This window comes from Nannospalax galili, unplaced genomic scaffold, assembly GCF_000622305.1.
Source record: "Nannospalax galili isolate Female #2095 unplaced genomic scaffold, S.galili_v1.0 scaffold335, whole genome shotgun sequence".
Taxonomy (NCBI): Eukaryota; Metazoa; Chordata; class Mammalia; order Rodentia; family Spalacidae; genus Nannospalax; species Nannospalax galili.
The window spans coordinates 4,535,828-4,550,225 of NW_008337842.1; the positions used below are offsets into that span (position 1 = coordinate 4,535,828).

Consider the following 14,398-nt stretch of genomic DNA (forward strand, 5'->3'; position numbering starts at 1 on the left):
AAAGTGAAAGCCATAATAATCCCCCCAGATACTACTTCTTGATAAAATCATTTACCTAAAATTCCCCAGGCTAGAGAGATGGCTCAGTGGTTAACAGTACTAGCTGCTCTTGCAGAAGACCCAGGTTAGGCTCCCAGCACCCAAAGCGCAGCTAACACTGTCCATAAGTCCAGTTCCTGGGAATCCAACACCTTCTGGCCTCCAAGGGCATCAGGCATGCATGTGGTGTATGTACATAAACGCAGGCAAAATACTCATGTATAAACTAAAAATCTTTTTAAAAATATTTTATTATTTTTATTTTATGTGTACCAGTGTATTGCCTGCATGTATGTGAGTGCACCAGTGTCGTACAATGCCATGGAGGTCAGAAAAGGGCTTCGGATTCTGCTGGAACTGGAGTTAAGGACGGTTCACAGCCACGATGTGGGTGCTGGGAATCGAACTTGGGTGCTCTGCAAGAGCAGTCAGTGCTCTTAACTGCTGAGCCATCTCTCCAGCCCCTAAAAATCTTTTTTAACAGAAACGTATTTGCATGCCTCATGAGACAGAGCTATGAACATGAAGACTGGTTACAGATGTGAGCACAGCTGCTAAGAAATCGGGCTGGGGCTACAGCTCCCTGATACAGTGCTTGCCTAGTATGTATGAAGCTCTGGATACAATTCCTAGCACGGGGGAAGAGATGCCATGTGTTTGTCAGGAAAAGATTAAAAAACAAAAATAGTTTTTAGGAACCGGGCGTGGTGGCGCACGCCTGTAGTTCCAGCACTTGGGAGGCAGAAGCAGGCGGATCTCTGTGAGTTCAAGGCCAGCCTGGTCTACATAGTGAGTTTCAGGACAGCTGGGGCTACAGGGAGACCCTGTCTCAAAAACACCAAAAAAACAAAAAAAAAAAAGAGTTTTTAGGGGATCATGAGACGTGATAAGAATGGTTTCAAAATAAGGAGACATTTCCCCTTCTTTTGAGGTGGAGACAAGAACTCTAAACGAAGAGAATGCTTCAGTGGGCAGGAGAGCTGAAGGGCGAGCACAGGCACGTCTGTGCATGAAAAGAGGAAGGCTGGCATGGGAACAGCAGGAAAGGGAAAAAAAGACTCGGCTATGGTGGGAATTCTTTGCTAAAATCAGCTTTCTCTCCTCAATTCCACAGCAAAACCCAGTGGGCAGGACTGACCCTTTCAAAAAGAATTAGGCATCTAAATGTGATGGACTCTTGAGATACAGAACAGCCTGTGGACACAGTAAGGATAGCTTACAAAACCAGTCTCATGGTCCTGTGGTCTCTGGGCCTCCTCCTCGATTCCTTGTACCTCCTTTCCTGGGTGCCTACGGTAGTATGCGGAGGAGGTGAGAATTAGCTTAGGTTATTCTCCCTTAGGAGAAATAGCCCACTCTGTTAAAAATGAAGGGGCATTATTAGGGTAGAGGTTTAGGGTTAATGTTCCCCACTTCTGCCACTTAGGACTATTTAACCCATTGAGTTTGGTGAACAAAGGCTACTGAGGAAGCAATGATTTGGCAAATGAATGTGCCTGTGTTCAGAACCATTATTTGTAAATGAAGTAGTTGAGCATTTTATTTTACTTTGTAACTCTGTTGTTTTTGAGAATGGATCTCCCTGTTGTCCCACCCCAGCTGGCCTGGAACTTGTTATGTAGACCAGGCTGACTTCCATCTCTCAGAGATCTGCCTGCCTCTGCCTCCTGAGTTCTGGGAGTAAAAGCGTGCACTACCACTCCTGAACTACTTTCTAATTTTGATTGTCTTTTTAAAAGATAACATGATAAGTTGAGGTATTACATATTGAGCAGTATAAGAACCCTATACAACACAGGTTTACAAATGAAAATTATTTCAGGATTTTGACTGTATGTAACTTCATGTTGAACTGTCCTGTAATCCAAGGTACATGCCTTCAAATAAGTACTCAGTCTATTAAAAGTTAAATACTACTTCACCAATTAAGTAGAAAATAAACATTTATGATCTACCTGCTATTCTGAGGCCTGCTTAGGTCTAAGACTCAGTGTCCAGTAGCACACTTGCCAAATTCACATTGTGGCTTTCTGGCTGTCATTCTGGAATTCCAAAGAGCTTTCTCCACCTGCCATCTCTTCACTCAGGTGCTATCCCAGCATGGGTGGGTCTTAGAGCTAAGCTAAGCTTCCAACCGGGTACACGCTTCCCAGTCACCCAGGCCAGTGGTGAATTTCCTACCTCAATCAAATTCACAAAATCAATTTTGTGATGTTTTTTCTTACAGGCTGATTCTTGATTTTTTTTTTCCAAACATACTTTAAGCATACCTAGCTTCACTATAAAGAAATCGTTCTGATTCATGGGTCCCAATCTGACTTCAAACATTAGTTATCTTATGTTCCCTTCTGATGTTCTAACTCAAAAGAGTGGTTTTAGAGAGCTTACAATTGGACAGATTCTCTCATTAATGTAACGAGGAACTCTCTGGGAGCACTGAAAAGCAGAGGAAACGAAAGGTGGTGGTTTGGTGCATCAGGAGTTTGTGTTACTCACAGCAATAACTGTGAGTTATAATTGTCACCACCCTCTGTTCTCAAGAATAAGGAATAATTCCTCTAATTATGCTATTATTGTGTGTAACCTGGAAGTTCCTCTGACCACTATGATGGCAAGCTATAGTCCCACCTCCTTCCCACACTCTGCAGGAGTCAAGCAGGGGGTGGGAGAGCCCATTACTTCTCCCACCCAATCAGTTGACCATAGCTGCATGAGGGGGAGGGGCTAAGGACATAGAAGCTGAGAAAGCCACTAGGCCTGTCTCTCACCATTTTGTGTGGCTGTCAGGAAGCCACAGGATTTATGTTTGGGTGTGGACTTTCCAGCACAGCCATGAATGGGGGGGGGCACCCATTCTTCTCTAAGTAAATCAGCACCCCAAACTCAGTTAGTAAGTCCAACAAACTGGTTAGGATTTTCCAAACTGATTTTGGAGAAATCTTGCCTCGGGTTGTCTAAGGACAGTGAGAAGAGGGAACCAGACATCACATACACCTTCCAGCAGTGAATTTGACTTAACATTGTGTAAGTTTATTCATCTCATTCATAAATGGGACATGAAGGAACCAAGCTGGTAACTTTTACTTCCAAGGCTTAATTGTCTTGTGGATAAGAGTGAAGAGTTCTGGGAAGGTGATCCCTGGTGTACTGGTAAACAGTACAGCAAGCATAGTGGGCATCACAGCAAAGACTCAGGTACCAGCTCAACTTCCAACCCTCAGAAATCCTAGAAAACTCATAAAAGGGGGTACACCGGGCCAAGAGGTGTGCAGATGTATACACAGGAAATCCACTGACTAACTCAAACACTTAGAAAACAAGTTATGAAATCAACTCATTTTGAAAATTACAAAATCCTATCCTTACATAAAAAGACAAAAAACCTTTACAATCTGAAGAATAAGATTTATTTTTCTTATTCACAGTCTGTGACATAATGGTATTAAACTCTAAGGTACAAAGGTATTTAAACAACAAAAATGACCCTGCTCTCAAGCACTAATGCAGTAATTAGCCACAGGCTGATTGACTTCAGAGTTGACATACAGTCATACACATATGTGCTAAATGAACTTTTTCAAGGTCTTGAGGAAAATTCAAACTTGGGAATAAAAACATTCTGACCATGATACACAAAAATGTTAGAAGTAGACAGATAATCCAAAACAAGGTAGTATGTGAAGTTTAAACTCTTCCAAATAACTTCTGTTAAAAACAATTAAAAATAAAATTATAGACTATTTAGAAATGAATGACAACCAAGTGATAATTCAAGAGTTGTGCCCGAAATGATCTTCCACATGCAGTTAGTAGAAAATAAGAAACAAAGGAATTCAACCATCAAATTTGAAGGGTTAAAAAAGTAACCAAAATAAAAGTAGTGTATAACCTTTGAAAAGCCTAACCAAGAAGTCAGAGAAACATTACAAATGTATAACATTTCAGTAGCATTAACCATGAAATGAAAGGAATTCATTAAATGCAACATTTCTATATAAATCCTTATACCAATAAAGTTAAACATTTATAATCAAGACTGCCCTTAAAAGTTTCAGTTAAGAACCATGGAAGAAATAAAAACTTTGTTAAAGATTTATATACTCTGTTCTATTACTGGCATGGCATGTTGTAGCAAAACTTCAAAGAAATTAGCAACTTCTTTTTTATTTAGATTATTCTAGGACACAAAAAGAGATTCTGATGACACTACCCAATAGGTGACATCCAAACTAAGCAAATGATGTATAGATTAATCTTACCTATATGTAAAAGTCCTACATGTAACAAAAGCAAATCATACAGTATAATCAAATTATTTTAGTACACACTGGCCAGGCAAGTTTTATTCTATAGTGGCAGATTTTCTAACATTAAACAACTTTGTTAATTCAGCTCATACATGCATTGGTAAAATGTTCTCGTGTTAGGCTGGACATGGTGGCAGCCACCTTAAATCCCAGCATTCTGGAGGCAGGCGCAGGCACATCTCTGTTTGAGGCCAGCCTGGACTACATACTGAGTTCTGGGCCAGCAAGGACTACACAGTGAGACTCTATCTCAAAATCCAAACAAAAAGGCTCTTGTGTTGAATTGAGCATGAAAGATGACATATCAACAATGTCTGGATTTTTGTTTTAAGCATCTGATCACCAGCACACAGATGGGATTTTTTTAATTTTAATTTTGGATGGATTTATTCTAGAGGAGCATGGAAAAAGAAGACTCTAGGAGCAAAATTTGGTATCCCAAGGAAAGAAAACACTACCTGGGCTTTTGGAGATTGTGTTTTTATATAGTATATATTTGTTATATTTAATGTATTTCTTATATTCAATAATTTTAACATGCTAAATTAGGACTTTGGGACAAAAAAAAATTTAACAAGACTCTCATGATAGTGAGGTTTGCCTGCAGTTTCAGCTTCACTGCCATTGGCAGGGTCTGTACATTCTCTGAATGAAGGGTGGGGGACTGGAGTTTCCAGAAATCATTCTGAAAAGACGCCTAAGGTAATTAATAAGGAGAGCACAGAGTACTTGATCAGAGAATACAGACTATTATATTTTTTCATTCATGCTTTAAGGACAATTTTGAAAAAAGAGTCTCAAAATTTATACCACTGAGACGAGGACAGAAGCAAGATAAAAATGTCAAAATTTCAGCCTTACTGGATTTATACATACATTAACTATATGTTCAACTAAAAAAGAGAGACTATACACTAAATACTAAAAATACATACATTTGAAGATGCTTTTAAATAGATACTTAGGGATTTAATAATTTAAAGGAATTCTGCTAGAACATGCAAATCCATTGTAAGTTTCCTACTTAGCTATTATCATTACTTTCAGAACATGTGTATATCAGTAAAGAATATCTATGTTAAAAACAACTGCCAGTGGCATTTTAAAAAGTGAAAATGCTAACTAAAAGTCTACTAAAGTCAGAAATAGCCCCTAACTGCCAACTATTAACCAATACTATTTTATGATTTCAGCCAATGCAATAAAACAAGAAAAATTTGTATAATTGAAATACTTTATTTTAAAAAATATTTTATTATTTTTTATTTTATGTATGTGAGTGTATTGCTTGCATGTATGTGAGTGCACCCGTGTTGTGCAATGCCAGCGGAGGTCAGAGAGGGCTTTGGATTCCCCTGGAACTGGAGTTAAGGATGCTTTGTAGCCACCATGTGGGTGTTGGGAATCGAACCCGGGTCCTCTGTAAGAGCAGTCAGTGCTCTTAAACACTGAGCCATCTCTCCAGCCCTGAAATACTTTGTTAAAGCCCTGTGTTCGCAGGTCATTAGATATCCTGAAAATTGAGACGCAAATGAAAAAGCAATGGAACAAGATCTCACAATTTATTTAACATGAAGAAAATTTAGTAAGATAGCAAGAGTACGTGGAAAGAACAAGTGTCTTTAGCCACTATTAGGTGTAAAACACGGTACAAACCACATGTTCCTTACTCCAAGTGCAGGGACCAGATGTTGTATGCTTTAGGGTTCTGGAACACTTTCACTTATATAATGAAGTATCTTGAAGATGGGATGCAAGTCTAACTATCAACTTTTCTTGTTTCATATATTAACTTATGTAATATTCTAATTACTTTATCAAATATAGTTTGATATCTTAGAATATTTTACTTGTGGCATCATGTTGACACTCAAAAAGTTTTGGATCTTTGAACATTTCTGATTTCAAGTCACAGGATCCCATCTTGTATATGATGAGAAACTGCTCATAACAACAATGGCAGCTGAGAAGGTCAGTGCTTCACTCCCCACAACGACGATATTGAATCATCTTGCTGTAACAGCTATTGCTGTCACCAAGGAAACTGAGAGTTAGGGAAATGGAAAAGAAGCTTGCCCCAAATCACACACATAACCATGAAACATCACAAGAACTCAAACTGGGTCTCTCTGACTACAAAATAAGCTTCTTAGCACACTATGCCCATTTAGATCCATCAAATGAACAACAACAACAAAAGGCTGTGCGGAGAAACAATGATGGGTACACAGAAATGGACACACATGTGTGGCTAATTGGAATACAAATTAGTGTAAATTTTTTAGAGGTCAGCTGTCACGATCACGTGAAAATGTGTTAAAAATATATTAACCACTGTGGGCACTAATCTCTATGAAGATATTTATTCCTTATTATAGGGGAGGAAAAACTGGTCAGAATCTATGTGTCCAGAAATGCATCCATTTCTTTCAGGCTGTTCAAACTGGTAGCATGTAGCTGTTCATATTGTGCCCCCCTGGTCCCTTGCTGTGTCTGTGGTATGTGTTTTATGATTTCTCTCTCATTTCTAATCTTATCAAATCTTTCTTAGTAATCAAATAGTTTGGTCACTATTTAAATATTCATTATGGATTTAATTAAATTACAAATACTTGAATATGTTTAATACCAATCAGTCAGTAAAAATAAATCCCTTAAAGGAATATTTGATTATTTAATGACACAGGAAAACTTGTATGAAGAGCAAAACTACAATGTCTACACATTTTTTTTTTTAATCTTTTTGAGACTGGGTCTCCCTGTAGCCTCAGTGGCCTGGAACTCACTATGTAGACCAGGCTGGCCCCTTCAACTCAGAGATCCACCAGCATCTTCCTTCCTAATGCTGGGACTAAAGGCGTGCGCCACCACACCCAGCTCTATCTACACATTTTTAAAGAATGTATTTATATTAAAAGATTTTTAAAAATTAAAACAAGGATGCTAAGCTAACATTTTAAATTATCTCCTAAACATTTAAGTTTAGATGGGAATTATAGGTGATTTTCATTATCATTTTATACCATTTCTATGTTTCACAAGTGTGATCAAATATGCCAAAATATTAAACCCAAAAGCTAACTTTAAAAGCTAGGTCCAAGTAGTCAACCTAATAAATGGGGTTTAGAAGACACCCACCCCCACCCAGTTGTATGAAACTGTCTCTCCCATGTATGATGATGCTAATTTTAATTCACTTTATATTCCTGAGTTTTGTTACTCAATGTACTTTTTATATATTAGCAAAAACAAAAATAATATACTGAACCTAAAATAGATCACTGACCACATATTTCAAGCTTTTATAAATCCTTACTAGTCATCTAATTAAGATTATAGCAAAATTCCAGAAAGTAACACCTAAGATTATTAACTCAAAGAGGCTAAAGAAAATGACATAAGCACTTAAAAGGGGCAAGGAGACAATGGGATGGTTTAAGCCATATGAGCAAACTATTTTCTGGAAGTATATAAAAAAATAAAAATAAATTATAAAGTAAAAGCCAAGATCTGGAACAATCACAGAATAGGATAAAATTAAGCCCACATAATTCTGAATAAGAAATGAGTACAGATGACTAAGAACAAAGAAGAAAAACTAATTTTAGCTCCATCCCAAAAGACAAAGTAATAGGTTTAAAAAAGGCCTTTGAAAACCTCAAAATATAAACTTTCATATTTGTAACTATAAATGCTCGATTTTCCAGTTTTACATCTGGAAACTTCAATTACTCAACTAAGAGCCAGGGATTAAGTAGAAAAGCAAAGTAAATAAATAAAACCTCTGTCCAATCAAATCAATGATACTGTTTAAATCTTTTTTCCTAGTAGTTTAATGCCTTATTTGTGTCCTGCACCTTTTCACTCATTTTAAATGTATTATTAAATTGTGTGTGGGGTGTGTGTGTGTGTGTGTGTGTGTCTCAGTCACACACATGCATGTACTATGGAATGCTTGTGGAGGTCAGAAGACAACCTGCAAGAGTTAGTTCTCTCCTTCCACCATGTGGGTTCCGGGTTTTGAACTCAGGTCACCAGACTTGGTGACAAGTGCCCCTACCCCCAGAGCCATCTCACTGGCCTTCATTCAATACTTGGCATCAGTAAAAATCAATTCTACAAAGTAGACAGTGTTGGATGGGTGAGAAATCAAACTGAAATTAAGAGACTTACTTAGGATCACAGCCAGAAAATGCTAAGGCTAGGAGTTCCTGCTCTCTCTCTATAGAACACACATTATCATTCTTCAACCTAGACTGAGCATTCTTTATCAGAAGTGTCCAATATTGCCAAATGGCACTACCACTTAAGAGTTCATGCTGGAGAATGACACAGTAGTTAACAAACACACTGCCAGCCTCCCTTTCCCCCAATCTCATAGTTTAAGAAAGTCTGTGATTTTGTGTTGAACCTCATTCATAGCCATCCTGGGTCTCATGTGGGTGGTGGACTTTTGTTTTAGGTATAAGATCAGCTTGTTATCACTCAGTTTCACAGTCCAGGGTAGATATCAATTGAAAATTAAAGAAAGCAAGAGCCAATGCCACCAAGGAGTTGCTACTGTCGAGTGAAGAAGACGTCATAGCACAGATTAATCAATAGAAATAACTCCTGACACCTCTCACTTGCCTTAGCCCCAGCACTAATCCTAAGCCCACAAACTAAACCTAATCCTATCCATAACCCCAAACCCAAACCCTAACACCCACCCTAACCCTAATACTTTGCCCAACTCTAATCCTAACCCTAATGTTAACCCTAATCCTAGTCACAGTCATAGTCCTCACCCTAACCCTAGATTTAATCCTATCCTAGCACTTACCTAGACCTAGCCTTAACCCTAGCTCACGCCATTGCAGTAGTCCTAGCTCTAGGCCTAACTCTAACCCTAAACCCATTCCCATCCCTAATCCTAACCCTAATTTTAACCCTAAACCTAACAGTAGCCTAAACCTAACAATGAACCTAAAAGTATCTGAACCCCCAACACTAACCCTACCCTAAACCTAATACTGACCCTATCTCTAGCAATAACCCTCAATCTTCTCTTAACCTTAGCCCCTAACTGTAGCCCTAATACTAAAGTAAAACTTAACCTAGCCCCACACTTACCCTAGTCCTACTCTATCACTAGCCCTTACCTTAGTCCTAACTCTAGCTCTAACCCTAAATTTAAAAGTAAACCTAACATTAAACCTAACCCTGATGCTAACTCCAACCCCAACTCCGCACTAACCCCAATTAAAACCATAAACCTAACTCTGACTTAAACTCATAACCGTAGCCAAGTCCTAGACCTAGCACTAACCCTAGCCCAGTTCTACCCTACATTTAACCTTAACTCTAAACATACCCTAACCTAACCTAACCCTAGTACCTACCCTATCCTTAATTAAACCTCACCCTAACCCTTCTATAAACATAGCCCTAAACTACTAACAGTAGTCCTAACCCTAATGCTTAACATAATCCTAGCCCTTCCCCTAACCCTAGTTCTAATGCTAACCCTAGCCATGCCATAGCTCTAGTACTAGTCAAGCTCCAACTCTAGCCCAACCCTAAACTTAACTCTTACCCTAACCTAACCATAACCCTAACTAACCCTAAAAAGCCCTGTTAGCCCTAACCCTAAACTAAAATTGAACCCTAGCCCTAACTATAACCCTAAACCCAACATTAACCCCAGCCATAATCCTAAACCTATCCCTAACCATAACACTAACCCTAATGTTAATCCTAATCCTAACCTTATATCCAACCCTAAAAATAAACCTAACCTTAATAAGCCTAACCTTTAACATTTACCCAGAAACCTAACCCCATCCCTCATCCTAAGCTTCATCTTAACCCTAGCCATAACCATCACCCTGACCCAAACCCTAAACTAAGTCATAGTCCTAGCTCTAGACCTAGACCTAACCTTAACCAAAAACTTAAATCCACCCCTAAACCTAACTCTAATCCTAACCCTAAACCTAACCTTAAACCTATGCCTTAACCCTAACCCAAACATAACACTAATATTAGGGCCTAATAACCCTAACCCTAATCTTAACCATAATACTAACCCTATCCCTAACCTTAAACCTTATCACAATCCTAATGTCATTCATAGCCCTAACACTAAACAAAACCTTAACACAAAAAAACTTAAGTCCTATTTATTTATTTATTCATTTATTTATTGCAATATGTGTGTGTGTGTGTGTGTGTGTGTGTGTGTGCGTGCATGCCTGTGCTGTGCTACAGTGTTCATGTGGTGGTCACAGGACAACCTGTAGAACTTGGCAACAAGCAGCTCCACTCACTGTACCATCTCACCATCTCACCAGCCCGGTTGCCAAAGATTTTAAAAGCTAATATTTAATTCAAGTGTTGTGAAATTAGCTCTCTGACTCTTTGCCAATGGGTGCATATATTAATACAATGTTTCTGGTCAAAAACTTATTATCTTTGATCATTATATCTCGAAATACAACCTAAAAACACTGAAAACAAAAAGTTCTACTGAGAAGTTCGATAAAAGCACTATGACATTAAAATGTCAGAAAATAAAAATGCCTAGCTGAAAATAGGATTGATAAAATAACATTGTTAGGAAGAAAATATTTGAAGTGTTTTTAATGTAATGAGTTAATCTCTGGTACATGTTATATTGTAACTGAAAGGTGAGATTTAAGCCTATAAACAATACAATTCCAGGTCTATTTTAAAGTGTTCTGTCTTTTTAGAGATAAATTCCCAAGAACTATGATGCTATAGTATTGTTTAAACTTTACTGTGACAGGTCAATCTACGTTAGGTTACAGAGACCTTAATACTATTTTAGCAAGAACACAACATGCTAAGTTCAGAACCCTCACTTTTAACTGTGGGTGAATGCTGTTGGCCTGATGCATATTGGTATTAAAACACAATATGCTTTTTGAGAGTATTTAGTAGACTGGAAGTCCAACTCTAGAGTCTCAGTAGTTTAATGTTAAATCTGGAATCCTGCTTCAATGTTCATTATTCCGTGTCATTCATGACTTCCTCATATAAACAATACCACATGACTGTACTACATGCCTTAGACACTGGACCACCCACTCTGCTGTCCTGCCATAGTTCCCCGACTCCCTAGGATATGACTCACATCCAACTCTAGCTACCTGGATTCTGACTTTGAGGCCTTACAGAGAAACTGAATTTTTTACTTCTTCACTCATGGTACTTGGAAGATTGTATTAAGCATTATGTTTAATACGTTATTCTCTAGAGGTTATCCTGCACCTAAATTAATACTAATCATCTGTCAATCAAATTAGAAGTATACCAACTTCAAAAGAGCAACAACTGGCAGGTGTTTATAATTTTACAGCTAACATTAAAACGATTTAAAAAATTCTCTCAATATCTTTTTCTTTAAAACTCCATCAAATTAGAATGAAAGAATTCTTCTAGGTTTACATGAAATAAAAACTACTAAACAGAAATGATAGCAACACCTTTACACATTTATAGAAGCTAAATGCAGGAACCCAAGATTTGCTAGAAAGAAGGTAAGGTAACCCAATTGTGGATGAGAAAAATGTTTCAAAGATATATTTTCTATTAATCACTTACGGTTCAATTTGGCAGTTGTAAGCCATTAAAACAGCTTCAGAAAACCCCACAATATAAAATGGGATATTTTTAAAATTGCAATCCTTTAAAAAAACGGTATCAGGAAGTGACTAATAAAGGATCCCATCAGCACAAACATTCCAAGTTTCTGCTTCCTATCCTTTAATACTTTCCATTATACTCAAATAGTTCCATCAGACTTTCATTATTAAATGGAGGTTAAAAAATTCTTTTTTGTTGTTTTGTTAAGTTCACTTCAGGTTGAGGGGTACAGATCAAAGGCAGAGTACGTCGCAGGAAGGAGGTCCTAAGTTTAACCTCTAATATTAAAAAGAAAAGAAAAAGCTCATTTTATTTTGTTTATAATGATTTGTAGACTAAGAGGGCCTGGAATTCACAGAGATCTGCCTGTCTCCCTCATGCTGGTTAAAGGCATGGGCTACCAGCCAGGCTTGTTTTCTTTTTAAGGATCAGATGCTGAAAGAATTGCAACTTACTTTGAAAGTTAAAACCATTCTTTCAAGAAAAATACTCAAATATTTTAAATTATGGTTTCAGAGTAAACAAGACAGACCACTTTGAATGTTTTCATTTTCATAATACCTCCAAGTAGACATATTCAGGTAACATAAACAGCTGGGGACACTGACAACTCAGTGGGCCTTAACAGGGATGACCACTGGGAGTATATGGGCTCCAGTGAGGGTGGGTGGGGATATGGGAGGGCGCCAGTGAGGATGGGTGTATAAAGATGATCAAGATTGTTTGAGCTGTTCTGTAATGAAATACACAAAAAATTCAATCAAAAAAAAGAATGCTGAATTGGAAGAAAAATAAGTGAACAGAATGGAATGTCAAAAAGAGGCACAGTCCTGGGCTTGTACCAGCAATAAGATTGATTTTACAAATCTTTAATGATGCAATCTATGTATTCAAACGTCAGAGACCAGATAAAGAAACTGCAACCAGGGGCTGGAGAGATGGCTCAGTGGTTAAGAGCACTGGCTCCTCTTACAGAGTACCTGGGTTCTATGCTCAGCACCCACATGGGGTCTAACTACTATCTATATATAACCCTAGTACCAGGGGATCTGATGCCCTCTTCTGACCCCCTCGGGCACTGCACAACACAGGTGCACTTATATACATGCAGGCAATATATTCAAACACATAAAATAAAAATAATTTTTTTAGAGAAAGAAACTGCAGGGGGCTGGAGAGATGGCTCAGCAGTTAAGCACACTGACTGCTCTTGCAGAGGACCCAGGTTCAATTCCCAATGCCCACATGGCCACTAACACCTTAACTCCAGTTCCAGGGGGACCTGGGGCCTTCTTCTGACCTACACCGGCATTGCAGGACACGGGTGCACCTTACCTACATGCAGGCAATACATTCATACACATAAAAATACTAAAATATTTTTTAAAAAGAAGAAATTGCAGCCAAAATGAATTCATTATATATGGCAGAGTATTCATACCCTTTATACTCATGATTTTTGTTTGTTTTAGACAGGGTCTTCCTATCTAGGCATGTCTTCTGTTGTCTGGTTATATTAGCATTAGAAAACGATAATCTCGAAATGGAAACAAAGTGAAGACTGTAGGATTTTCCAAAATTTCTAAATATGCAATGCTCAGGCCCAAATATCTCGTCACCTATATTCTAAGATGTTTTTTTTAAAAAACCCGAATCAATAAGCGCCTTATGGGGCTGGAGATACTCCAACACAGTCTTGCAACCAATAGAAACCAATAGAAACTTCCCCAAAATGTGGATTACGGTTCCATCTCTTGATCACAAAACTCAAGAGCTCAAACCCAGAGTGTTAACGGATATCCAAGCGACAAGAAACCCAGTTAGAGTGAGTGCTCGGAAGTAACCACTGTTTCTAAGGACTTTAAGGGATAATGAAGGGAAGAAACGCGGGATTCATTTCTTCAAGTTATGTCTGAGTTACAGCTGTGAAGCCCAAGTGAAAGGATGTGGGGCTTTGGGCTGGAGGCTGAGGAGTGAGGGGAAGAGGGAGAAGACAGGGTGAGGGGTTTTCGCTAGGAGCGGCCAGCAGGGAGATGGAAGGGTGGGTAATAAATGGGAACCGCGGAGGCTGACCGTGATACGGGAAGATGCCTCACCCCACCGGCGCCCGAGGGTCGGAGCGGCCAGATCACAGCCGTGGGTCCGTTTCCACCAGCGGCTCCCGAGCCTGCCTCCATGTTCCGCGGCCGCGACCCTCGGGCCGGCGGGTGCAAGCGGACCAGCTTCTTAGGCCGAGGGCCCCGGCCCGAATGCCCGTGGCGAGGGGGGGCGGCGCTGCCGGGCGGCCCGCAGGATGCGCTCGGCTCTCCAGCTCCGCGCCACCGGAACGGCCGGAGCCGGGCGACTCGACCTCGTGGAGTCGCAGCCGCCGGGGCCCGAGTTCGCGCGGTGCGGTCGCTCGGGCC

General features: G+C 39.2%; 1 protein-coding gene across 4 annotated transcripts in view; it reads right to left on the minus strand.

The window, feature by feature from the left end:
• The window catches only part of Zc3h12c (zinc finger CCCH-type containing 12C), a 79,676-nt gene that overhangs the window by 60,039 nt on the left and 5,239 nt on the right, over positions 1-14,398 (minus strand). The window contains exon 1 of one of the 4 annotated variants that reach the window (XM_029563414.1): positions 14,090-14,279. The exons of 1 other annotated variant lie outside the window; for it this stretch is intronic. In XM_029563414.1, coding sequence (XP_029419274.1) covers positions 14,090-14,170 — 81 coding nt within the window. In that variant the 5' untranslated portion in view covers positions 14,171-14,279. Of the gene's footprint in view, positions 1-14,066; positions 14,280-14,398 lie in introns of those variants that run through there. 2 more of the 4 variants (XM_029563416.1, XM_029563415.1) reach the window with 2 other exon arrangements.